The sequence below is a fragment of the Rhamphochromis sp. 'chilingali' genome (assembly GCF_963969265.1).
Source record: "Rhamphochromis sp. 'chilingali' genome assembly, chromosome: 5".
Taxonomy (NCBI): domain Eukaryota; kingdom Metazoa; phylum Chordata; class Actinopteri; order Cichliformes; family Cichlidae; genus Rhamphochromis; species Rhamphochromis sp. 'chilingali'.
Window position 1 is genome coordinate 20,278,790 of NC_137932.1, and position 27,892 is coordinate 20,306,681.

General features: G+C 39.7%; 1 protein-coding gene across 1 annotated transcript in view; it reads left to right on the forward strand.

The window, feature by feature from the left end:
• The first annotated feature begins 1,306 nt into the window (after positions 1–1,306).
• man1a1 (mannosidase, alpha, class 1A, member 1) overlaps positions 1,307–27,892 on the forward strand; it is a 169,275-nt gene continuing 142,689 nt past the window's right edge. The window contains exon 1 of the mRNA XM_080882224.1: positions 1,307–2,031. Within this exon, the coding sequence (XP_080738350.1) occupies positions 1,522–2,031 (510 nt within the window). The 5' untranslated portion in view covers positions 1,307–1,521. The remainder of the gene's footprint in view (positions 2,032–27,892) is intronic.

A 27,892-nucleotide genomic window follows, 5' to 3' on the forward strand; every position in this document is an offset into this window, starting at 1 on the left:
AACTATCTCCAAACCATGATGCTCCCTCTGTGAAGCTTTGTGTTTGTGTGTAGTGCCTTTTCCCTGCAAGCACTGTGGATTTTTACTAAGAATTATGTTTTCTAGATGAGCATCAAGGTCATTTAAGACACGGGGGCATGTTCTATTTTTTTAGTGACCAGTTGTTTCCTTTGAGGTACCTTTCCATTAACACCCATGGTGTTCACGTGTCCTAAAGTTGACACATGAACAAAGATTTTAGCAGGTTGCAGACATATCCGCAGGTGTTTCCTGTTTCTCCTGGCCTCCTTTTCAGCTCTTTCACCTTCGTCACATATTGCACCCCTGGTGTGATCTTTGCAGGACATTCACTCTTGGGCAGTTCCTTCATTTGTTGTCTTATCATACACCAGAAACACCAAGGCCCTGTGACGGTTGTTATCATGGTTCACACCAGCCAGTCTTTCTTGAGAAGATGAATGTTTGTCTTTGATTATATATTCCTTTGGCATGCAGAACATGAGATTCTAGGGTTTTTAAACATAAAAGTCAATAAGGTTTTTCCACATCATCTGTCTTAATGGGCCTAAAGCCGCTATTGTTTTGCCCACCCTCAATCCCCCCAAACCTGTGAAAATTAACAGATCACATGACTGAAGTTCAGACAGAAAGTCACATGATATGCTTTTCTCATTTGTTAGAGAGGACTAGACTTACAAATGAGCCAGTGAGGAATTTAGCTTGTGGCAAAAGTAGTATTTAACTTTACTTTGTAATGCAAAACTGCTAATACAACAATAATAAACTATTACTACAAGTAATGTGCTCCGTTAACATGTTTGAAGAAATAAAAGTACAAATGTATTGGTGTTTTATTGTTGTTGTTGTTTTGTATGTGATGTTATTAGCTAATCATTGTTGTGTTGCATTTATGCATTGCTGTTGGTAGTGAGGTGGGTGCAGAGAGGCGCTTAGGCATTTTATGATGCTTTCAGGTAATTCTTAAAATTCCTCATTCAATACCATACCTACTTGTCTGTATCTTGGAGAGATGGTGGAGAATTTCGTCTAATAAATCCTACTTTTGTGTATATTGCTTAGGAAAGTAACAAGCTCAAAATCCCGTGTTTTACATTCCACTCAAACTCTCTCCCCGCTTAGTGAGAAATGACGGTTTCCGAGGCTGTCAGCGGCTTTATACCACGCAGTTATTGGGACACGCCCACATCAGAGCTCCCACCACTCACAGGGACGAACGTGATTAGGTCATCGCGCCTTTCAGTCACGCCCATCTACCGTGGCTTCCTGTGTGAGCCGTTGGACTCGCTCTATCTGCAGCGAGTCTCCGGTATGGACACAAGCTTCACGGCAGAACTTTTCACAGGAGATTTTATCGCTGTTGTTTTCCATCTGACACGGCTCGTATCACTCGGAGATGGATTTCTGAACGGAATAAGCCGAAGCTGAGCCCGACTCTAGTTAAATCTCCCATTTGAAATCGTTTTTTGTGTGTTGTTTGAGTTGTTAAAGGAAGAGGGGAAAATGCCAGTTGCAACTCTTCTGCCTTTTACCGCGACCCCGAATAGGAAGTCTGCCAGCCCGACTTCTTTCAGGTTGACAGAGAAATTTATTTTGTTATTAGTGTTCAGCGCTTTTATAACCCTGTGTTTCGGGGCAATTTTCTTCCTTCCGGACTCCTCCAAGCTGCTCAGCGGAGTTTTCTTTCATTCCTCCGCGGTCGAAACGAACACCCACACCGGTCCGGACAGCAGCGACGCGGGTTCGGCTGGAAACGACGACAGGCTCCTGGCAAAAATCAAGAAAGACCACGAAAAGGCTCTGTTAGAGGCTAAGGATACTCTACAAAAACTTCCCGACGTGATACAAAATGACATTCTAGCTGATAAAGCGAAAGTTACAAAGGAGAGCATGGGTAAAGGTGCGAAGGATGGCAATAATTTACCTTTCATAGAGTACCACCGCCCGCCAGGGGCGACGGGACTAGAACCCCAGGACCCAGAAACCAGGGAGAGACGGGCTAAAATCAAGGAGGTAAGGATCTGGAGAGGATTCTTGTCAAGCTGAGCTCCTTCTAAAATCCAATATTTTAAATGTGCCTTGGCGTGTGGCTGTTTGGAGTCATGGGAGAACGTGACTCAACACGTTATAGGGATTGTTCACAACCTGTCTGCTATTCGGCACACACATAAAATGCAAAAAAAGAACTAATGTAAATGTAAATTTAACTTTAGCCACGACAGTCTTGTTATCCCGAACCGCTGATTTACTTCACGCAGAGCGGTGGGAGTTGGCGAACACCAGGTACACAATTAATCATTTTAGTTAGTCGAAACAAACTGTGAGGTGGTTCTTATATCCGAAATTCACAGGATATATGTTAATGTTTATCTAATCATATTTCCGCGTGAAGAGATCTCTTTATGCTCTTCGGTGTACTTGGCAGTTTAATTAGGGAGCTTTTTGAACGCAGTTAGTAATACCGTTTTGCCTTTCCACTACACCGGGGGAAAATCAGGAATGCTTGCGAGATCCACTGCCCCCCTCCGGGCTGACCTACCTGTCTTTCAAGTTTCCCAGTCTCAGGGGCTGGTGCAGAATCAACTGGTATTAGTTGGTATATTCTCGGATGGTGGCTGGGAGAGGGGGGTAAAACACACCTTTTGCATCCTTTCATAGATCTTTATGTGACCTAGATTTTCAGTGAGCTCCATCATTCCTAACCTAAAAGGATTTGTTTTAAATAAAGAACGAACGTGTGCGTCTCTCTAATTAATAGTATTAATTATTGCAACAGAAGCTTAATTCGCTCTTGTGTTTATTTACAGTGGTAGTGTCACAGCATCTGTGTTTTTCGTTATTGAATGTTTTTTTTGTCACAGCAGATGGAAACAACGTTAGCCTTGTTGCCTGCAGCAGGGTGAAAATACCAACAGGTAGCATGTCTGCTATTATTGTGTTATGCCAGTGCACAGTGTGCGTGTGTAGAAATAAGGGGAAATCCCAGCCTTGAAGTCACAGAGGTGGTTTCAGGCAGCATCTTATGAAAGCAGCCAACCTGCTGTTTCATCTGTGATATTATGATCCTCGCAGCGCTCGACTGATACTAAAACATCCTCACTAAAACGTTAAATCAGATCTAAACCACTGTGATAGTGGTATGTGTTTGTGTCATTTTGAAAATGTGCATTGCAGGTGATGATCTCAACACTAAACGCATGTTTTGAAAAGTCCAAAGAGGGACTTTATCTTGATATAATGCAAATGGATTTTGGTGCCAAGACTTGGGAGAATCTATAAAAACAAAAGCATTGGAGAGCAAAGAGGTAGGAAGAGGGTCACCACAGCTCTTAGGGGGTTAAAGGTACCAAACTAATATAGTGCCTGTCCCCTTGTGCTTCCAAAATTCCTTTGACACATTGGGGCATGGACAAAGGGGGCCTTTAGGGTTGTCATGCGGTGTCTGGGGACTCCAGTTTATTAAGCCAATCCTATGGGTGCTGAATTATATCTGCGCATGTAGTTTTTTCTTTGTTTTATTCCTTGAGGTGGTCGTTGAGGAGGCTGCTGCAGTCTGCAGGCAGCACTGCAGTCAGTCTCTGCCTGTAGACCCGTGGTCAATATTAGCAGATACAAATATCACAGCAGTGGATTCGCCTGACTCCTTAAATGATCCCTGACATTAAACCATGATATTTTTACTCTCAGGAGAGAATTATAATAGGGTTTTTACCTCGATACCAAAAACACCAACCAAATGATCAGGGTTGTTGTATGAAAATATATTTTAGGGATATACTTTACTCAAGAGAGAAATGCATTTTTGGCGGTGGCCAAAAAAATAAATAAACAAACAGACTCACTAAAGTAACTGTATGGAGACCAGTTGTTTATGAAATCTTGTCATTTAACATTGATGTAGCTTACTGAAGCTTCATAACAATTTAACATGGCATAGTTTCATATTACAACAGGAGATTTTATTGATACATCACTCTGTATCTGTACTAAAGCCTTTTTTCTATTGTCTGTTATTAAAGACACAATGTACTGCAGATGGTTGACAAGCCGAGCTTAAGATGTGTCAAGTACCATTGAATAAGTCAGAAACCCTGCGGTCGTGCCATCAGCCACATGAATGTGGCATTAAATAAACCATGTCAACAAGAAGCCACTCTCTTTACAAACTAAGCCATGCCAAATGTGCATTTACACGTACTCACGGTCTTCCTGCACTTAGTATCATGATGTTAGGCAAAATAATACCGTGTTAATGTTTGTGTTTTGTTAGTGAGGTCCTAAATCCCATTTCCAACATCTCAGATGGATGTTTATGCTTTAGAGTTCAGCTGTGATTTTCAAAGCGACTTTAATAACCTGGGGGGAAAGTCAGCACACGACTGTCCCATTGAAAACACAATGGTTCTGAACCCTGTGGGGTTTTGAGGTCAGATTTTCGTGTTTATAAAGTACAGTTGTAACACATTGTATTGCTGTTTTGTTTTCAATAACAAAAAAATAATAAGTCCTGTACACAATACTTTGTTTATTTTCTTCCATTTTTGAAAATATCAGACGCTGTGTCGACTTGCATGCATGGTTATAAGTTTGATTCAGGTCAGGTGCTCTATTCAGAGCATATTTTTGAGATGAACTGTAACAACCTGCAGTAGTAAATCATAAAAAGATCCAGTAGTGCTTCAAGCAGTAAAATGCAACTTTTTCTTCATGAGTTCAGCTCCTGTTTGCTTGGCAGTAAGAGACTTTGAGCTGTGATCTTCTTTCAAAACAAAATCAGCTGCGTGTTTTATTGTTAAATGAGTAGACTGAGGCTAAGCGGAGGTCACTTTAGATCTCACCCAGACATGCATGTTAATCTCAGTTTCTGTAACTCATAGTGTTGCAAAAATAAAAAAAAAAGGCAGAAAAGCAAACGTGTGAGGCTTCACCAACCCCAACTTTAACGAAGCGGCTAATAAACATATTGTAATCTTCTGGGAGAAGCCTTCCTTTGAACTAGAAAACAACACTACATAATAGTTGCTTTATGGCTTCTCATCATGGAAAAAAGCATGTGGCATATATAATAAAGGCTTATAAGAACTCAAAAGAAGTGTACTGACTAGATGTGTACTTGTACCGATGAGATGGTTTGAGCATGTGAAATTGGGAATATATTGGAGAAAAAAATGTTGAACATGGAAGAAGACAACAGAGGAGGTTTGTGGATGTAGTGAAGGACGACATGCAGAACCGGCTGTCGGTGTAACAGAGATTGCAAGGGATGGGAGATGGAAGAGATGGTCGTTGTGGCGAGATCTGCTATCTCCCAGCTAAACTTCACCATCTGATCGAGTTATCAAGGGATCAGCCCTGCACTGAGCTGTCGTGTCAGCGGGCGCATGTTGAGTTTGAGATGGGCAGAGCGCATACAGCATGGGTCGCTCTGTAAAGGATAAATAGTTTGTTGGGAGTGACCGCCACAATCCTACAATCAGCTCAATCTGTTTGTCTGACTCAAATCAGGCTCTCTGGAGAACCCCGCCTCCCCACTGTCAGGACCCCGGGCTTTCACATAGCAAGCTACTTTTCTGTTAATAACAATTTCTTCACCAAGATTAATTGGATAACATTTCAGTAACATTTGCAGGAAAGTCCCCTCCTGGAACGCCTTGCGATTTTATGAAGAATGAGAAATGTATTTTCTACATTTGTATTTTAACACAACCTGGCAATGCATTGAATAAACTCTTGTTAGCGGTTGAGTTAATGGGCTTATTGCTGACCCGTGTGCTCTGCACTTCCTTTGACGTAGGCTAACCACAGGTAAGATGCAGCTTGAAGCCTTCATTATGCTTTGCTGTGGACATGGACAGCTGGAGACCTGATGGCCAAGTAGCCATTCCTGTTATACTTCTTTGAAGTCCACCACCTGGGGTGCATGCTTAGTTTGTGGATTGCAATGCAAATTCTCCACACGTAACTCCGCGCGTACACAAAAAACAAGCAGGCACCCGGCACCCACCTTCTGATGAAATTTGTCACTCATACCTGAGTGGGCCGTAGTGGACGTGGAAAGTATAATGAAAGATTGAGGGTATTTTTCTTATTCTGTTCGATTTGATTTGATGTCAACATATATTAGACATTATAATGCTGTCGAGGTGAATGTGTAAACCAGTGTTTTTAACATTATTGCCAGCACTGTCTTCTGTAGCTCACAGCGTCTGAAGTTGTTTTTACACGACGCTGTTTAAGCATAGTTTAGCTTTTAAACTTGTCAGCTCTCTAACTGCTTTGGTTGAAAGAAGTAGTTGGATGTATTGTTTCTCAAAAACCAAAAAATTATCGGTGATGGTGGACAAGCTAAAGCTGGTCCTCCCGCAGTGCAGTCGCCTGTATAACATGATAGTTAACGTGTCATAACATTAATTATAAAAAGACTGTTTAGAGTCACTTTCTTTTTTTGTTTTGTTATGACTGTGTCAGATTAAAGAGGCCATTTCCCAGTCTGCAGTGAGCTGCATATTGTCCACAGCTCTTGTTGGTAGGCAGCATTCTGTGCACCATACTGTGCCCTCCCCCGTACAATGTTATGCAAACACAAACATTAGGGAAAACGCCATCTCCGTCTCTTTAAGTTTCAAAAGACAGAGGATGAGGCAACAGTTTGCATTTATTTGCATCTTGTACTGTGGAAATTTTATCTTTCAAAAGACATTTTTAGCTGCTTTTTTAGCCCAAACAGTCCAAGCATTTTTTTTTCTACCAGTGAAAAATGGTTTGTGCAAAGGTGAGCACAGCCTTAGTTTAGGCAAAGCTGCACATAAGAATGCAAATTTCTGTATCAGTTTGATAAGGCACACAAACACAGTGTTTCACCTACAAACTGTCACGGTCTGGCTGGGGCAGACCGTATGTGTTGCAGAGGAGGACTCAAACGCAGACCAAAACGTAGTGTGGATAAACAAAACAAGCCGTTTATTGAGGCTAGCAATGAGGGTAAAAATAATCGGGCATCGGTGAAAACTAAACAATAACCTAAACTGGGTGAACTAATAACAAAACATGAAAAAGCTTAACCATAGTGAACTGACATGGGTACCTGGGGATGAGACATGGATGAGCAGACGACCTGACAACAAATGACTGAAAGCACACGGACTAAATACACACAGGATGATGAGGGAAGTGGGAACACATGGGGAAACAGCTGGCACACATGAACATAATGACGTCACAGTGGGAGAGTAAAACTGAACATGATGAACACAGAACACCAGACCTCTTCACAATAAAACAGGAAACACAGTGAGATATAAACATGACAACCTGGACTGACAACATACGCCACAGACATAAAATACATGAAAGCAGGGGAGACTTAACATAGTGGAAACACGAGGGGAAAATAACTAGTAACACCTAGGCATGATAATGATAAACTTAGGAAACCTGAAGGCTACATAAACTAAACACAAAACGCTGGGTCAGCAGACCCAGGATCATGACACAAACTCTCCTGTAATAGGCCTACATGATGCCTGATTATATCCATAGGAGCAGGTAATTGTCCAAAAATAGGAAGTGGCAGTCACGTGCCTTCTGCCCTCCTGTGTTTAAACTCATGGTTCCAAATTGTGTGACCATTGTCTTTGAGCATTCTCATATGGCTTCAGGTGATGTGTGTTAAGTCAAACCAGTCAAACGAGTATGTCACCTAACAGGAGAGGTTAGCTGCTGCTAATAAGGTGACTCATCAACACCAAAGAAACGTGGCTTATTTCAACAAAGAGCTCAGGCTGAACCAGAGGCAGCCAGACTATTTATTGGACTGTGTGAAAATGTTTAATAATGTATTGGAGACGAGTAAAGTACTGTATATGCTAATGGAGAGGTGACACGCTTGCAAAAAACAAATTGCAGTTGTCATGCTATGTGCAAATTCTACAAGGGGGCTGTCTGAAATATAATCAAAAGAAGAATTGAACACGTGTCAGATCACATAAAGGCTGTGAGTACATTTTGGCATGCTATTTGCTTTGCCTTGGGCACAGAAAGTTTGGAAACCACAGGCTTAATAAAACTGACTCTTTCTAGTAACGCCTGTGAGAAAAAGTGACTGCAAGTTTTGTTCCAACTAGATTCTCCCAGCACTGTTTAGAGTTTGTGTGAGAATGTCAAAAAAGCAGGGACTGGAAAAGCATGTGGATACAGCTTAAACACTGCAGGTCAAAGTACATTTGAACAGTAACAGGCAGAAATTTAGCCACAGATCAAATACATCACATGACAGTTTGAAGGACATGTCGTCCTATTCATAAAACCATGTGCAAGGTATCAGTGCTGGAACTCAGACTGTTCTCTAAAAAGACTTCTCCAACTGAAAAGCAAAATCTTTGACAGCTGCTGGTTATATGCATGCCCTGTATATACAGCAAACCTCGTCTAATGGCAAACACATTGTCTTGCCCATTCCCCACGTTATAATGCCTCATAATCCATATCTGAAGGTTCACACATTTTCACTTTGGAAAAATGAGCCACTGTTATCAGCAGACACCTTAAGCTGAAGTATTTAAATTTGTATAGGAAGATGAGGAGTTAGGGCTCTGCTAGAAAACTTATTTAGAAAGGTTAAAACTATTACTTGAAGTTTTAACTCTACTTGAAGGCAGAGTAGGGGGGTCATAGGATATTATTAAAATATAGGCAGAATTCATACAGTTTCTCCTGGAGAATTCAAGTGAGGTTGTGAAGTGAAGTCGGTATCGCCTCGGTGCGGTGACCAGATACATTTCTGATCTACTGTGCCCCTTCGTAAAGACATACCAGCAGTATAAAGTGCAGACATAATTGTGCTTATGGTTTGATTTTGAAGCCAGACTTGAATTACAACCTAAAACACACCTTGAAACTTTTCCTTTCACGCTGGGGATGTCCCCGTCCTTAAAGACTCAACACTGAAGCTCTATATTTTGAGGAAGATTTTCGGTGCAGTGAAAGAGTTGTTGCAATGTATTATGCATACACTCACCTTTTCTGCTCTGAGCAACTGCTGCTGTCCTAAGTGACTCATCATCTTGTTCCTTGGTGAGTGTTTGTGTGTGATGAGGTGGAGCTTGTTGTTGTTTAGTATGCAGATGAAATGTAAATGAGTGTTTGGCTAGCTATAAGGACAGTGTGCCTGCAGTATGTATCTTAAAGGACACATCATCCTGTCAGTCCTGTTACCTCTGTCAGCACAGACTCGTCTTTAAACTTTACACAGTGGAAACTCTAAGGAGGGGCTTGTGCGACCACATCCTGCTGTTCAGAAAACGACGGATAAATGCTGGTTTGTAAAGGTCTTTGGCTATCACGCATCAACTGCTGAGCAGTGATGAAGCATTAGTCTTCACTTTCTCTTCTGACATCTGTACAAGCCAGTCATTTCCTTCCCCCTTATTTTCTTTACTTTCCTCTGTTCTCTTCATCCACTCTTCTGCTACCTTCTCCGCTTTTAACAATTCCTGTGTTAAGGATTCAGTTCAGTGGTTTTTGCCCACTCCCAACACAGTTATGTGCTTTACACTGTGTCTGGTGCTGTGTGTGTGCATGTGAGTGTGGGTGCGTCTTTGCAAGCAAGCATGTGTTTCACAAAAAAGTAAAAGCTGCTTTGCCAGGCTTTGGAGCCTGAAATAAAATTCCAAGTCTTTTTTTCGGGCTAACTTGGCAGCCTCTTAGTCCTATTTCTGTATTGACCCTGTATGTGTGTGTGTCTGTGTGTGTCAGATAGAGTTACTGCCAGCCCCTCCAGGTGCTCTGTTTAATTGTCTAATGGCTATAATAGCTGAGGCCCACAAACAGCCCAGCAGCCTCCTGCATAAGTGTGTGTGTTTATATAGAGTAAAGGACTTGTGTGTTTGCCAATCCTGACAGTGGCGCCTCTCTTCAATAGCAGTGCCATTATTTTGAAAAGACATTAGTCATCAATAGCTGTGTTTACTTGGAATCTTTCATGTCAATAATCTGAATAAAACCCGATCGAAATGGAATTGCCTGACGCTACGCTTTAATCTGAACAAATTGGCTCACTTGGAAAGTAATTTAATGCTTTAAACATTTGTATAATTTGATCTCCAAAGGGAGATTTGTCATATAAAAGGCCCTTTGATTGTGCTGTTGTTTTATTTAAAGGCTGTCTAAATCGTCTTTACATGCACTCGTATTTAAATGAAATCGATAGATGTCACATCTGTTTTCCAGTTTCACAAAACTGTCTCTATGTCCGGTAGAAAGGAAACTAACATCTGGTTTACTTTTTCTTCAAAAAGCTGTGTAATTAATAGAATTTTTATTTGAATTTCTGTTTTAGCTTCTACTGATTATTAAGATAGGATAATGATTGTTGTCCTGCATCTACTTTGTTCTCTGGAAATGTAGATATTAAGGAAAAAGAAGTCTGAATTCACTTCCCACCAGGCCGCGGTATGTTTAGTTCAGTTTACATTTATTTATTTTATTTATTCAGTTCGTAGTTGTACTTCATGGAAATGCACTTTTTTTTTTTTAAAAGCCTGTTTTTTTTCTTCTTCTGTTTTTAAAACGTAAAAATATCACAATTTTTCCAAAGTATTTCAGTAGTGGAAGTAAATTCTGTATGAAACTTTGTTTTAAATTGTGTATTTTGTATTTACTTTGAAGATTGTTCTCCACCCTGAATGACCCTCGAATGACAACACATAGTTTCGGCAGACTTGTGACATATTAGCTTCAGCTTGTGGTGTTTACATTAGACCTAATTTAATGTTAATTGTTGCACACTGCACTTTTTGACACCTAGTAATTGTCTCTGACTTTGAGTGTTTATTCTGTTTCTACAGAAGAAGGCAGCTCGGAATTGGAATAGAAAAACCACACATTTGATCCAAGCATAAAATATGTATCTGTATAGAACAGAACTTTCACAGTGAAGATTTGATTGTAAATTCTAATTGTTAATGACTAAAAATGTTGTATGTATCAGGATGTGTACTTTCTACCTTGTGAAGACAGATTATACAGCACCTCTACCCTGAGGCCACGACACTGGGTGGCACGAAGGGCCGAGGAATGAATACTGTATTAGTGTAATAAAGTCACTGTGGATATACGGTCCTAGTGGATAGCCCACAAGCCTTTGGATATTTTAAATCCATATATTAATATAGATCGTTACTACAAGGCTCTTAAAGAGTCAGTAAGGATTGATTGGTGCAGTGTTTGGGTTTCTGGAAGGTATATAGTAGTTTGTACTGGGAGAGGATGAGGATGAATGTACATGTTCCAGGTCTCCTGGCTGTGAGGTCTCTCTAATGACTCAAGGTGAATGATAGGGGTAATTCTGCATATGCGCACATACACATGCACGCACACACATACTCATCCTATTGCTGTATGGGTGTCATATTTATGTCTATGTGTGTCTCGTAGCCTTTGTATAGTCAGATCATATCACAGGGTGATGCCCTGCATCCCACACACAACAGACCTAAATGCACTGAGGGTGTGGTGTATATTAAGCCTATAGCCTGCATCCGTCTCAGTGTACATCAAGGCCTTTACTGCTGTTGTAGCATCTATCCTCCCAGCTCCTTTTTAGCTCATGCATAGTTATTGGTCTGATAAGCATACGGAAACTGTTTTTCTGCCATGTGTAATTGAAAGGCTAAAATATATATATATTTATATATATTTATTTGTTGGGTACACTGGTCAGACAAAACAAGTAATTTCAGTGTTTTATTTTCAGCTTTAGAGAGTCATGACATTTCACTAGCGAGTGTCATCGGTTCACTGTGAAAATTGGGGGACAGATTTACCAATGCTGAAAATAGTTTGCATGTTAATATTTTGCAGCTTTCGCACACATACACTTTACTTTGTCTGTATATTTTAACAACTCATTCTATTAGTTTTCTGGGTTTTCTTTTTTCTATAATCATCTGAAGAGCAAATGAAATAACTCTCTCTGCCCTTGATTGACCTGTGAATCTTCCCGTTCCCCAACGTGCTCATTGTTTTGATAGAAATCAGTGTTTTTCCCCAAAAGTGGATTTCATTCCACTGTGGGATAGATGCTGAGCAGACGAATGCCAGCTGCAGTCCACGATGGTGGATTAGTTCATCCACAGGGTGAGAGACTAACTGGAATTGCAGCTGATAATTTCTCAGTTATTTATTAGCTTCATAGCATCGACTCTAAATCAGTTTGGACTGTGGATCTAGAGATTATGGCGTATAGACTGGCATAAAGTCGAGGTTATTGCTTATTGCAGAACTAATTTTGATATACAAATCTTGGTAAGGTATTAATAAGTTAAAAGCATTTTACACTGAGCTTCATTTCAGAGGTTTTGATGAATTAAGATGTCAGGCAATGCCACTTCAAACTGTTAATACTGCATGTTTTTAAGCATTAAGTGATGTTAAATGAACACAGTTTGCTGCACAGGATAATGATGTTTTGTTATGAGTCATATTGTGAATCTGGAGGTTTGAAATGTGCCTTCACTCATCCAACAAAAGTAAAATTGTCAGTCAGCTAATGCGGCAGTGCCTTTAGCGTAGACACCACTAAGAAGCTAGCTAAATGAATTGTCAATAACGATTCATCAGTAACCCTTCGTGGGCCCTCCACGGATCATCCAGATCACCTCTGTCTCCTTCAGCCCTCTCTCCTCCCTCTCTCCTCCACTTACATCATATTGTTTAAGCTTCCAGAGTGCTTGCAGTCCAACCATCAGCAACAGGCAGAAACAAACTGAGGGCTTTTAAAACTGTCTAAACAACACATGTATTTGTAGTCCCACATAAAAAGATCTGAAATGGATTTGCAGGTTGGTCTAAAGGAAGTCTTGTGGTGTTTCAATTGGTACTCTCGCACTCAGACTTCCAGTGTACACCGGCTGACATTTTTACCTAAAGGTGTGCTTTGCCTCTCTTTACCAAGTCCTGTCGATACACCACAGGCTTTGGCCGGCAGTAGGCAATGAAACTGGGTTTTGGCATTGGTGTGTATGTGTGTGTGTATATTGTTTTCTTCATCTTCATGCTGTGGGGAATTGCCTATTGACAGATTTCACTGACTCTACCACTGTGACTGTGATTTATCTGAGAGCATTGCACGTGGATTCTGTTCTTTTTTCCCTACAGTCATTGTCTTTGTTTCCACTCATGTTCCCGTTCTCTTTTTACAAACAGAAATCATAGTAATATATGACAGGGCTGTATTTTTTTATTTTTGTGTATCTGACTGTACTTTGATAAGAAGGCTTCTTGTTCTCCGATCTACAAGGTTTTTAATGTGAAACATTTATAGGGAGTGTGTTAACTGCAAGGTAAACCTGGAACAAAGAAAGGAATCAAAACTTATCAATTAATTAGCGAGCTACAACAACAGTGATGTTGAAAGGAGAAATTAGGCTGCTCAGAGTGCACTGGGGCATTCAGTATGTCATGAAAATGCATTTCATTTCATTCGACAACTATTATATGGATAATTAGTCCGTCTCTTCAAACCTGACTGTTGTTTGAAAGCAGGCTTTTGTCGTGTAAATTGGACTATTTGTAGATAGAAGCTGAAAAAAAAAAGAAAATGGGGAAAGAATGGGAAAGATGCAGGTCCCAGGCTGGTTTCAGATCTGGAGTGCATGCTGTGGATTTTATTTTAGATCATTAGCTATCTGCCGTGGGAGTGCAATATTATTAGCCTCCTTTTTCCTTTATACAATAATATATGCTTTGTGGTGCTGCTGCATGGGACTTTGGGTGAACACATGCATGTAAAACATGTTAATCACCATCCACACTTTTAGTGAGATTAGTGAGGCCAGGAGGTGAGATAAACAGTCAAAAATAAACAATCTAACAGTCCGAGCTCATTATAAGTTACAGATTACATTTTAAGTCCCTTAAGTAACTAAATTGGAAAATCACATTTTGTTGAAACCAAACCAAAAGAGAGAATTGAAACAGAATTATCTTAAACGATTTAAGGTAGTTTAAGATAAGAAGATATTTAAATTTATGCCAAGATGCATAAATTCAACACTGTGAGTCTGCTGATCTCAACTAAACCAATATTGTTCTTTGTTGTAATGACTTTCATCTTTAGTCTAATCACTTTGTTTTAATAGCATTAGCCATGTGAGAGGAGCTCGTGATTAGAGTATTTGTGAAAACAATTGGATACTAATGACAGAAAGTCAAGAGAATAGGTTTGTTGAAACAGGTTTTTTTTCTTGTTAATCATCACTATATGACAATAAAACATTTTTATCAACCACCTACATTAGAAGAATAATTTAAGATTGTTAGAGGATGGGCTTCGTCGCTCCTATCTGACTTTAAAACTGAAAATTATATTAAATTCACATCGATTTCTTTAAAACAAATTGATTTAACTGTTTTCGTAGATTACAGCGGTGCGATCTGTACCCTTTTGTTAAGTACTGCAGTCAAAATGGGTCATCTTTGTCATTCATGTAGATCTGAGGGGGAAAGTTAATGGCAGTCATGGGGAAGTATTTCTCTGTCATGGCTTTCATTGTCTGCACGCCTGCTGCAAAGGATTTTTGAAAGCAAACAGTGGGATAATCCCCTGACTGTTAATTAGCATGATAAAAATGTTTGTTTTGTTTTTAAGTGTGAGGAAATGGAGCATGGGCTGCGTGGCAGGTAACTTTAACTATCCTTACAGTAAAATCAACCAATAAATCAACATTTTAAAGCTGGCATTTAAAACCCTTTTCTTCTCAGGGTGGTTTACATCTTTGTCACATTAGTTTTACCCTTAAAGAGCTCACACCCCTGAGCCCTTTCGCGTTCTGACACACAATGATAGACGAGAACTGAGCTAATCTAGTTAAAAGTTCCGTCCCTTTATACAACTTTCATATTTTACATTTCATGGCAGCTGCAACAAACAACATTGATTTAAAAAGATTGAAAAGACCAATATTCCCATGAGGCAGTTTAGAAGGGCTGATTTCGTCTCAGAGGAATACTGTTTTGTTTGAAGTTCAGCATACAGTAACTTTGTATTAGGATTCTGATAATGCATCTATGATATATTTTCTTGTGTTATTAAGGCAAGTTGTAGGTGGATTTCTGTTTACTGCAGATAAGTGATTTTAATTCTGGTAAGCATTATGGTTGTTTAAAAAGTGCATAAAAATAAACACAGAACAACAGTCGTCTGATATATATTTCTTTATTTGTAAAAAATAAACCCTGAACACAACATGTCAAAACTAGTCTGCGGTGGTTTTTTGGTGGATTGAAGTTGCTCTTTATTGTAACATTGCCTGGAAAATGAGACAAAGTTCAGGCCATAATGATCACATGTCATTTGATAAGAGGCCACAGTCAGCTGATCGTGTTTCCTATAAGGTTAGGTTGCAGCTCACTCAAGTTTCCTCTTCATTCACTGGTTAGCTTTGATGTCAGCACATCTTTATATGCTACTCAATCACGTAGACAAAGTCCAAGAACACTAATGTGCAAATTCATCTCCTGTCAACAACTTGTCTGCGTATTCTTGGCAACCATCAGCTTTTAGAGGCTGGCACAAACAGGCTGGCAGCTTTCAAATGCTTGAGTTGGTTTGGATTTGAAGCCCTTCAGGCTGTGTTCTCCGTAGGAGATACGGTATTTTGTGACCAAGCTTTGTAGCCCACTGATGGTGAATGCTCTTGGATATTCAATATTAATGTGTCTCAAGCACTCCAGGGGTTATGGCCGGCTGATTCTCTTCTCGTAATCCAATTCAGACTAATACCCAGAATCACAAGCTGTCAATCACATACTCCATTTATTTTTCAATCTCCCCTTCCTTCCTGCTTGCCCTTTTTTCCCAGTGTGAAGGCTAGCATTTTAAAACTGCAGCCCCTGACTTCTTGCATATTATATCAGCTAAAGACCTGCTGATCTCCTTTCACAGGAAAAGATTGGAAGGATTTTTTTTGGGGGCTCTTGCAGGGAAAAGGTTGTGTAGTATATTGTGATTCAACAAGTGTGTGGCTGTGTTGACCACAGAAAAGACCTTGTCCTGCTTTGTACTAACTCTTATTACAAAGTAAGAAACTTTTACTGCTACTGCTGTTATTGTTGCTGCTGCTGTGCTGTGGTTTTGGTTTGAATCTGGATGCTTTGTCCTTTCATTCAATCCAAACAGAGCAGCTGAAATAAGTTTTAAGAGCTCAAGCAGCATAATAACGTACACGTCTAACTGATTAAATAGTTTTGGAAGTTGGACCATGTTATCCACCAGTATCAGTCAAGTAATAAAACACAGATTAAAAACAGAGTTGATATATATTTTTCTGTAATTTCTAAACTGGTGCATCCATGTACCATAGGTTGATACTGATTGCTGTCCAGGATCATCAAGTCATCATCAGGCATTTGATCAGGATGCCTCCTGGATACCTTCTTTTCAAGGTTTTCTGGGTTGACCTAAATAGGAAGGAATGCTAGGTTGGACTCCACTTGGTGGAGAGACTATATCTCTCCCTGTGAATGCCCAAGGATCACCCCATAGGAACTGGAAAATGTTGTTGGAGCAAATCCATCCATCCATCCATCCATCCATCCATCCATCCATCCATCCATCCATCCATCCAGAATTAAACAACAGGGCAGTGAAAGACTGATGTTTTGGTGAAATTATGTAACTATATATACCATCTATTTATTTATGTTGCTGATGATAACAAAGTCAACTAAAAGGATTTCCTTGTTGACTTGGAAGTTCATGATCAATACTGGAATACTGAGATCAGCATCTTCAGATGTAAAGCCAAGATGCAGTTATTCTGAAATACTAACAAACTAATGACATCTAAAAATATTTCAGAAGACTTCTCAATGCCTGCTGTGAAGGAAGCAAAATACTGCTTATCAAAATCCACGCCTCCTGTATAGAAATGTCTCACAAAGAGGGTGCGCAGTGCCAGAGTGTCTGTACATCACAGTGAATGTCAAGTTTAATGACTGTGTGGCTGTTACTTTGGTCATTAAATTTGTTTTCTCTTTGTTTTTGTAGAAATGTTTATCAGGTAGTAACAATGCTTTTCTCTTTCTAGAAACTTTCCCAGTACCGCTTTCCTGCACTTAAAAAAACAATTACATGCCCAACCACTTCTGTCACATTTATGCCATCACCCTAAACTTTTAGGCCACCCACCACATTCTCCCTGAACATAAGATGCAGATAGTTGTCTATGCAAAAAATTTTAATTGCTGTGAATCTTAATAACTCAGGTCAGACAACTCACACCATTGTATATGTTTTCATGCTTTTATATAAAATTGCTTCAAATTGCTTCAGATGGCACTGAAGTAAAAAAGAAAAAGAAAATCACATCACATGGCTTGCAGTTTTGTATTCAACAGTAGAATAAACTTAGAGGTTAAACCCCAATTTGTTCTCTAATGTGAAGGTGGGTACTGTAAGACTAAGTCGTTTGCCTTCTACCTACCTGTCTTCTCTTTATTTATGCCCTCTCTGCTTTTCCCCCAGTGGTTTGAACTTCAGCGTGGATTCTTTTTTTCCCCTCCTGTCAGACACTTGCACTGGCTCTGTGCTGTAATGTGCTCAGTTCAAATTACTATGGAGCGAGGCAAGCCAAATACACAAGCTAAATTATTCAGCCCAGCATCCTGCAGCCACTCTAACACATAGGAGAAAGACGAGTGTCTTTGTGTTATAATGGTAATAGCTGAGAAGTTGCATTCAGTGTGTTTTGAAAACAGTTTAAATAAATGGAGTTAATGAGGCTTGAACACGGAGATGTTTGTGGGCATTTTGCAATTTTACTAGAGGTATTTAAATAGAAGAGTCAGCAAAGGCATGAAGCAACCATCCATCCAGCCATCCGTCCATCTGTCCATCCGTTCATCTGTCCATCTTTTGCAGCAATTCTAGATATGGGTTGTAGGGGCCATAGACCCAGACCCCCTTCCCAGCTACCTCCTTCAGCTCACCTGGGAGGATACTGAGGCATTCCTTTGCCAAAAGGCATACTCTCTACTGGCTTTAGGGTGGGACCCTAGTGACCTTGTCCTGGTTTTACCTTGGGGTCTCCTTCTAGTTGGCCAAAAGTTTCACTTATAAGGCATTCAGGAGACATCACATCAGAGATTTATTGAGTGCAAAAGGTCATTATCACCAAATAACTACATCCGTGTAGCCATAATGATCTCAGTAGCTGTTTTCATAGCCATGAGCTAAAACTCCTGTCACCTGATGTCGACAGTTATGACTGTGAATCTCGGTGTTTAAACACATCTACCAAACAGCAATAAATGTATCCCCGTGGCACTAGACATTACCAAACTCCACACCTTTCTCTCCAACTCATTATCTTTTTTTCCTTCTTTATGGATTTACCTGTTTTATAGATTTTTCTCATAGCAGACAGTGTTATGGGCGAAAAAATACAAGCATATCTAATAACATCTATAAAGGCTTTGTTTTGCCTTTTAAGTGAGCCAGTAAGTCAAGCCGGTGAGTCAATATGCACAATACCGAGGCCGTGGTATTATGTCCTCCCACAGGTTAAATTCTCCAGCAGCAGGAGCCGGTGCCCTCACATTACCCTCACTGAATGGTATCTTTACTTTAATGGTCACATAAATAAAGTCGGGGCATTTATGACCCATCGAGAACTACTGAAGACGACTTGCGCTTGTGTGTTTGTACCACAGCGAATGTAGTTTATATTACTTACTCTCCGAATCTTTAGGTATCTTTGTAGAAGTGGTCTTGGAGAGTTCTTGAATTAATTTATGGGATTTTCTTTTCCCCCACTAAGGAAAAAGACTGATTATCACTCGGAAACATTGAGTAATATAACAGAAAACTCTGGAAAAACAACTGTTATTTCCTGTTTTGGTTTCTTCTCTAACCTCTAAACTCTGTGTATGTCAGTGAACATATGTCTATACTAGAGCTGGGCGATATAAGATTTTTTTCATATCACGATATGTTTTTTTCATTTCAGGCGATAACGATATCTATCACGATATAAGCCAAATAACTATATTTGTAAGATTTAAATGTGCCGTTGCTCACAAGTAAAATGTGAAATAATCAGCAGCTTGTTTTGATTTAAATATTTATTTCCCATAATAAGTTCAACAGGGTAGATGTACTTAAGGAACATGAGACTTTTTCAGATAAATAAAGGCAAATATTGCAAACTACACAAAAGGCAGCCGCTAAAGCGTTTAAGTTTCAAAATAGAACAAACGAAACAGACTAAATTGTCAATTCCACTTAGAAACAAAATATTAATTCTAAAAATAAATCTTAGTTTGTTTTACAGAAGAACAGACAAAATTGACTAACTTTTGTCAATATCAAATAAACTGAGAACTAAAAGGAAATTCTTAATCTCTCCTTGTTGTATAGCTTAGCTTTTCAAACAGTTTTAACAGTTACTTTAGTCTGACAAAAGCCGAATGACGAATTAGCGCTTTCAGTCAGAGATTGAGCATGCACCGGCTTATTGTATTTCCAGACTTGCTTTCGGCACAATTTACAGTGCGCGCTACTCTGTTTTTTGTCAGACAGAAATAGCCGAAATACCTTCACACTACGAAACTTCTATGGCTCTTCCGTTCGACAATCTCTCCGGCATTGGAACCATCATCTGTTTTCTCTTCGGTAACCTTCGGTCACGCTTTCGGTTGATTTTTCTCTAGTTGGCACACTCATTTCCTCCATTATACGGGCGGCACGGCGGCTGGCTGCTTCCCAAACAAATACACATGTGCAGCTTGGCATTTATGCTGTACGTAACAAGTCACGTGACGTGACGCTGCGGCTGTGATTGGTTCGGCTCTGCGCTACTTAATTTGGATTGGCTGTTCTTCTTTTTTTTTTAAGAGTACAAGAGCGGTGAGGTCTATCGCAATAGTTTAATTTTTCTATCGAGAAAAAGTTATTTCGCAAAACATATCGTTATCATTCTATCACCCAGCTCTAGTCTATACCTTAACACCGTAGACTGATGAAGACTGACCCCACCCCCACCAGAAACTGCTCTAAAATTACCGTGCACAGTTTGACTTGTGGCAGCTTTACCAGGAGCAGTTTGCACATAGTTGTGTTTTGTTTATGTAAAGGAGTTCCGAGCAAGATATTTTGACAGCTCAAGTCAGTTTTTGCTTTACATATTTATAGCTGCTGTGGTTTCTAAACGCTTTCAGCTTGGAATAACGCCACTGAGTTGATTGTGTAATAGCAGGAAGGGAAGAAACATCGCAAACTAGTCATAACGGTTGCATCTTATTACAGTGCCGCACTCAAACTCTTTAGAACGACTTGTTCTTTCATGCACGTTTGAAAAGGCAGACTACACGGCTAGTTGCTTCATTTAATACACCTGTGGGAATGTGTCTAAAAAAAACACCTGACTTCAGTGATTAAGAGGTTTGTTCATATAGTGTATGTTTTACTTTTCCTGAGCACTCAGTGGTTTTACACTACAAGTCACATATACCCACTCAACCACACGTTCATACAGTTTTATTAGATGCTTTTACTTTTTTTTTGTTTTTACCTTTCACACTGATGATGTATCAGGGGCAATTTGTGGGTCATTATCTTACTGTACCCGAGTTACAGCCTGTGTTTGGCTGCCTTTTCTGGGACCTCAGTTACCATTTTCCTGCTGAGTTTCCTGCTGGGCTCATTCTGTAGATTCAGGTCTTAATAATACCAGCAGCAATGTTGATTTTGTGAATTACAGTCCCTGTGCAGTGGTTGTACCCTCATTTTATATGCAGTCTATGGAAACAACCAGAATTTGGATTTAATTTGACTCATAATCCAACAAAAACTACATTCACATCAAATCCTCCAGCAGAAATCCACTTGTAGAAAGCATGCCAGTCTCACACAGCCACTTCTGCTTTTCTGGGAGAGGAAAGATTAGGACCGATCTGTTTCACAGAAAAGGAAGAAAGGATTTGGGCTGGCCATGTCCCGCCACTGCTCTAATAGTTACAAATGGAAGACTTTTAAACTGTTTTAGCTGGCTAAAGAAGATGTATTGGGTTAATGCCCAGATAGTGCGGTAGAGGGATTTGTGGGTTTCCCATTGGGACCTTTCCTGGACAATTTCTCCTGGAGTTTATCTGCGTGTCTGCGATGAAAATATATTCAGAGAAAAGCTTTGTTTTTGTGGGAATTAATCAATTGTTTCTGTCTTGAGTGCAGCAACTTTATAAGCAAATTTTAACCAACAAACTGAAAAAGCCCATTCTTGTTTGGTCTGAACTTGTTAATGTATCAGGTAGGGCACCAGAGCTTTTACTTTAGTGCTTAAACAGCTGACAACTTTATCCTTTACAAGGTTGCAATAATAATAATAAAAAAAGATAAAAACCTGTTTTCCTCTACCTTTTTTAGGATGCTATGTACCACATTCATCCTTTAATGTGATATTCAGTAGTCCTAAACTGCACTTCAATGGGCAGGTTTTTAATCACTGCATCTTCCATAGCTGTAACTGTGCAGTAATTATGGCTGTGACTTTCCAGGTAATTTCAGGTAATACATTTGCCTAAAAGATTACAACATGCCATGGCAACCTCTTTTTAATGGGAAGCGTAATTACACCGGAGTAGTGTGAAATGTTATTTGGTCTTTTTAGTGGAAACACGGTCTAATTGTTGCATTATCACAAGTTAACTGTCAATAGCCGGGAAAATAATGAATCTAAAAAGAAGAACAGCATCTGAAAAATAATACGTAATGAGAGAACCGTACATGTTTTTCTGTTCCTGTTTTTGCTTTGACAGCAAATTTCCCTAATTTATGTGGATGGTTGAAGACAATGAGCCTCACCTATTCTATGGAAGTCTATGGAAAATCTGCCTATGACCTCAGTGAAAAGTTTACTGAGGACTTTTTGGTTTCAATTGTTAGTTTCCAGTCTGGCTAAATACAACATGATGTTCATTTATATGTTATTGTTGCTGTAGAAGTCGAGAAGCAGGCTAAAGCAAGGGTTCTTTGGATTGATAGCTCAGATCTGTACAAGTGTACAGAGTCCCTTGATTTTTCAGTCAGATCCAACAAGCTGGTGGTTAGGAAAACACTTAGGTTGAGGCCTCATCTTGGGAATACAATGGGACTGGCTGCATCATCCTGCACAGTGTGGCAGGAAGTCGTCGGACACAGGAGTGGTATAGAGAACCGGCCAACTTTTTATATAAAACGGTCCAATGCAGACTGAACCCAATTCTGAAATGCTCCTAAGATGATTTTAAACTCTCCAGACGATAGTGGGTACATAATGATGGTCATGCCAATAGTTTGCAACCCTGTACTGGATGAGTAAATGTGGTCTACATGAATTTTAGTGGGACGCATCAATTAAAGAGTTGCAGTAAACCGGGCCCATTTGTTTCCACTTGAACACTAGTTACCAGTCCAACTGATTAATTGTCCAGTGTCATTGTTGATGTTATAGAAGTGTTTGAAAGCATGTTTAGTAAAAAGGTTAAAGCCATAATAATGTGGCAGCGGAGACAGAAAGCTTTTTAATTTGTTTCTGTCAAATGGCCAAAATGGTCAGTTTCCAGATTTTCCCCTCAAATCAGCCAATTCAGTTTCCAAATGTTATTCTCTGTTCTGCTGGCCCAACTCATTTGAACAAGTGCATTTCATTTTCTGGCGTCCTCTGCCGTTGACTTCTCATCTCTGCCAACCTGTTAAGCAGATGAGTGATGAGCTCAAACTCGGCCGCCTCCCGCCTTCTCTCCCGCCTGCTTGTACTGAAGTAGGCAGTGGACGTAATAGAGGGCAGCAGAGAAAAATCAATTTGCTTTTCGCAAAGTCTTCATTAGTTTGCCTTTCGTCACATTCTGGGTCAAACCCAGTTGGACTGCTTCCTACAACCAAGAAAAAGGTCAAGTCAATAATTGTGTGCATGTCTTCCAATACAGCTGTACAGAGCGTACTGCGCCACTGAGAGTTTTGAAAGAGAACGTTTACTTCTCAGATGTATGGTGCCAAAGTCACAGTGAAATAACTTTTGTTTGATAATGCTCAAATAAGTAAAATAATCAGAAGATGTCCTTTTTATTGTTTAGGAAAAAGTTGCCAGGAAGTAAAGCAAAATTTGGCTCGTAGTTCAAATTCCTTTCCAGCATTTTGAGCCAACGTGTTGTCAGTGACCTTTCTCTTGACCTAATACATCAGGGTTCCTCCTGCATGTGAAGGATTTTGGCCTTCTACCAAAGGATTGTAATAAATATTTTTAAACCAGTTTCCCTAGTTGTAGTGCAGCCAATAGCTGTCACAATAATTTCAAAAGTGGATGCCATCACTAGATTTGTTTGTTTGTCCCCCGCAAAATCCAACTAGCCACTTTATTTTTACAAGATATCCAAGTTATTTTACAACAGTTTCAATCAGCGATTAATTTAATTTTAGTGTTCTTGACTATAAAGTAGCCAAATGCACAAAATAAAATAAAAAAACTTCAGCCATTCTTTGGTCTATGTGCAACAAAGAAAGGCAAATGTTGAATTTGAAATACCGGTAATCAAACAATACAAATCATTGTGTTTTGACAGTGTATAGAAGGAAGTACTTTCTTGGAGCTGTAGATGTGATTTGGAAAAGCTGTAAGAAGAGCAATGAGTCCACCATTGCGATTAGGCTTAATCAAAAGTATTACCTCTACTTCACCTCCACAGATCTGGCAGAGCAGTTTCAAAATAAAAAAGTTTATGCATTGTTTAAAGAAGGTTCTGAATGATTTCACACTTTTGAAGATGGTGGTTACATTGCAAAGCTTTGACAGAAAATTTGACACTAAATTCACTCAAAAAGACAAATCCATGCATCTAAACAAAAACATTTTTTGCTCGTGGCTATTTTTCAATCTCAATTTTCAAACAGATGTTGAGCTCAATCAAAATATAGTCATGACATAGTTTATGTGCCAATTTTGATACTTGATATGTATCCATTTATCCAAATAAATCATCCAGTGCACAAATTGGGCATGATTTACTTGATCATAAAATATTTTTTTTTATTAATCACATTACCAGAAACAGCAGGAACATGCTTGAACTTATTTTAAGTAAAGATAAAGGCCCTTATGTATACATACATATACTCAGTTTGTCATGTTTTTCTGCAGATAAAATGGAAACAATCACATCACCACTATTTTAATGTTCATCTTTTATTGTAACATCTTTGTTGGTGATAATTGAGCTTCCACTTCCACAGTTATTTAATGTCAGGTCTTTAACCAGTCAGTCACAGATATAGATTTCCTCCCTCTCTTCAATTTCATCCTCTCCCTTCCTCTGCGGACTGCCGTCGGCTAGTATTGATTAGTGTGTATTGTTGCTTTGTAGGTAGGCTCAGTCTGCTGACCATATTATCAACACTGTTAGGCACCAATCAGGCTCTTGGAAGCAACACATTTATGACCCCGATAAGGCCAACGAGTTGTGGTACAAGCTTGGAGATTTTTCCTGTACAGAAGAATTCCTGGGATACCCCAAAGAAAAATCCACCCACAATATAATAAAAACTTTTTTTTGTGAAAATCTAAATGATTTATTAGTATTTAAATACATTTTCAACTGGATTGGCTGAAATACAAGATTTCAGTATATAATGGCCAGAAATAACAACATCCATGGTCACCCTCCAAGGGCTCATTCTGAACCAAGAAGAAAACACAGGAAACAGCAAATATTAGATGTGCTGTCTGCAAATGACTTTACTGGATTGCAACTGAAGTACTCCTTGAAAGAAGTCCAGCTTTATTTAGCCAGGGAAGGTTTGACAGGATAATTTGTTCGTCTGTAGCTCAGAAGTTCTTTTTTTAAAATGCAGAGAAAAACCTCTGAACCCTATCCATTCAACAGAGATTACTAGATACTGTGTCAGATTGTGTGTGTGATAAAGCAGACTGTGTTATTCATTAGTTTTACTTTGTTTTGATATAATAATATCACAAAGATGTCTTGCAAAAACATGAGTTTGACATGAAACTCAGCGATGTTGTGGCTGCTTCTCTTTCATTTAACCTCAACTGGTGCTGCTGATTGTGTTGGGAATAAAGTATTAAACTCAGGATTTGCCAGCAGACTGTGAGAAAGTAGTACAAAACTGACCCATACAGTATATAATTGTTCGAAACACTTAACTGCTTAGGAAATCCCCCCATGATCCCTTAAGACCCTGGGCCCAAGAGAGGGATTTCTTCCTGGGTTTCTGAGCGATGAGGACATGTGAGGAAATGGGGTGGAAAAATGGTGAGGTGGGGAAGTTGTGTCTCAAAGCGGCAGCAATGTCAGGGATTTGTGGGCTGTATTTTCTGATAACTTCCACTGGCACAAAAGCAATTGTGGCTTCCAAGGCATTGTTTTCTGCTTAACTAAGTCAGCACACAGGGGAATTGTCCTGGGAATAGTGCACTGATCTGAGTGACACAGCTCTCTTGTCCTTGGGGCTAATTGCATATGCATTCATGCTGAGTTAGTTCATGCTGTGCCTGGATGGCGTCCTTTGAATGGTAGTCAGTGTGAACCACCTAACACGGGTGTTGCTATTAGCTCAGATAATGGCTGCATTGTATTGTATTTAGGTGTGCTGCTTGCATGGTCTTAGTGTTGTGATCAGAGCTTTAACAGCTCCATCTTTTGTCTTCACCCAGTGGACCCATTTTATTTGCCTCTTGAAACTTTTGTATCTCATTTTTCATGTTTTGAACATAATGATTTCCTTCACCAGGCTTTCTGTGTAACGGCACAATAGTTCATACAGTCTTCCGACATCCTCTCTAATATACAACATCTGATTTTAAAACACAAAAATGTTTCATAAAACTTGAAAGCTTTTTGTCGGATCTCCCATGTAAGATAAGGTCATCTCCTTGTGCATGTCCAGTCAGCTTCAAGCAGAGCAGAGTTGTGAGATTGCTCCCTGGAAGTCTTTTTCTTACTTCCATCAACTTTATTTCAAATTGGTGCAAACACAATGGTAAATGGGGTTGGTTGAGGTTGTCCCGACTCAGTGTTGGAGATGCAGTGCCCATTGTGGGGGTTCAAGTTGAAGGCACTACTAGCAGATGATGGCTAGATAGCAGATGATCCAGAACATGAGATCAGCTGAATCTATAAAATGTTAAAGACTTTTAAAATGTAATTTCTAAAGGTCCACTCTGATTTGTGACATAGTATGCATCTGCTTAATGCCAAGTAGCTGCAGTGGCTGTCTGGGCTCAGAGATGGAAATGAGAAGCAATTTTCTATATCCCCAAAATAAATCAGGGGATGGATAACAGACAGATTCCCAGTAAACACTCACAGCCCGATGTGAAAAAAGCGAAAAAGCAAATGCTAGTATTTAACCAAACGTTGACGTGCTTCTCTGCTTTTGCCTTATTGTTTAATATACTGTTTAAAATTTATGATGAATTACTGCCGTTTTTTCTTTTGCTTTCTCATCTCTTACAACTCTACATGCCTTTTTCAGTCAGAAATGTTCCACAAAGGCTTCACCTGCGAAGATATTTTTTTTATTTTAAGACATTTAATGAAAGCCTAAGGTTTGTTCTTATAAGCACCACCCTGCACACCGAGGAGGACCAAGCAGAAAAAGCCTTGCTTATCTGTTTTTACCAGAGGTAAACAGGAAGTTACATATTTAACATAACCGCTGTCACAGAAATAAAAAGAAAAGCAAATTGTATCTGATTTCTGGGTAAGCTCACGTCCCCGGCTGTTTGTGTATTCTGCAGCTATGATCGACTGCTACCAGTGTCTGGCTCCTGTTCATGTTTCCTGCAATTTGTTGGCTTGTAAATAACATAATTGGGCAGGAAATGTTGATCTGAAAATGCTTATAGTAGCAGTTTCACACACACACACACCCAAAGTATAGAGGATTTATTCTAGTGAATTCGTGTGATTTGAAAATGATTTGACTCACAAATATCTTATAGTTTAACATTACCTGAAGCTAAAGTCACACCAAAATTAATTCTTGAAGCATAAATGACTTTTTGTGAGAGCCCAACAACTTCAGATATTTGGAGCAGGTACCAATAGAGTTCAGGAATACCAATTTTGTCAGCTGTGGTGCTACCCTGCTGCATGCACTATGCACTGAAGGCAGTTATTATGTTTTCTCTGTGTATTTCTCATGCTGTCGTATTTGAGGGTCTTCAGCTTACAATATAAAGCACCCTGGGTGTAATTTGGCCATATAAATAAAACTGGACTGAATCTATGCCAGTTATATCAGTTACGGTCTTTAATAATTTCTGTGTAAAGAAAGGCTTACCTCTATCTCACAGTGCTGGATATATTCGAGGGGAGAATTTGTTTGTGTTCATGTTTGTGGTGTCCACATACGGTTGGGTTTTCTCATGTCCTTATCTACCCGACAACCATCAGGTCACCTAGCTTTCTCTGATCTCACATTCACAGTCGCTCTCATTTGCACAAGCCACCTGTTACAGGGCGTTGGCACAAGCATCTCCGCAGAGAGATGCCGTCGGAGGATTCGGTTTCAGCTTCGCTTTCACCACAGCAGCCCTGGTGGGAGCGCGCACACACAGACGCACACCCACACCCCCATCTCTTTCACAAAACCTGTTTTACACACATTCCCTCAGTTACAGAATACTAAAGAGACCCTAGAGCAAAGAGGGTCATTAACCCCATATCTTTGCACAGCAGTTAATGATTTCCCACAAAGTGTGTGTACAAATAGGAGTAAAATACACACACCGGGGACTTTTAAATAAGGCCTCCATGGACTTCTGCACCCCATCGCTCACCTGTAGCAACACTTGCTTGTGCTTTATGTCATTGAAATGCT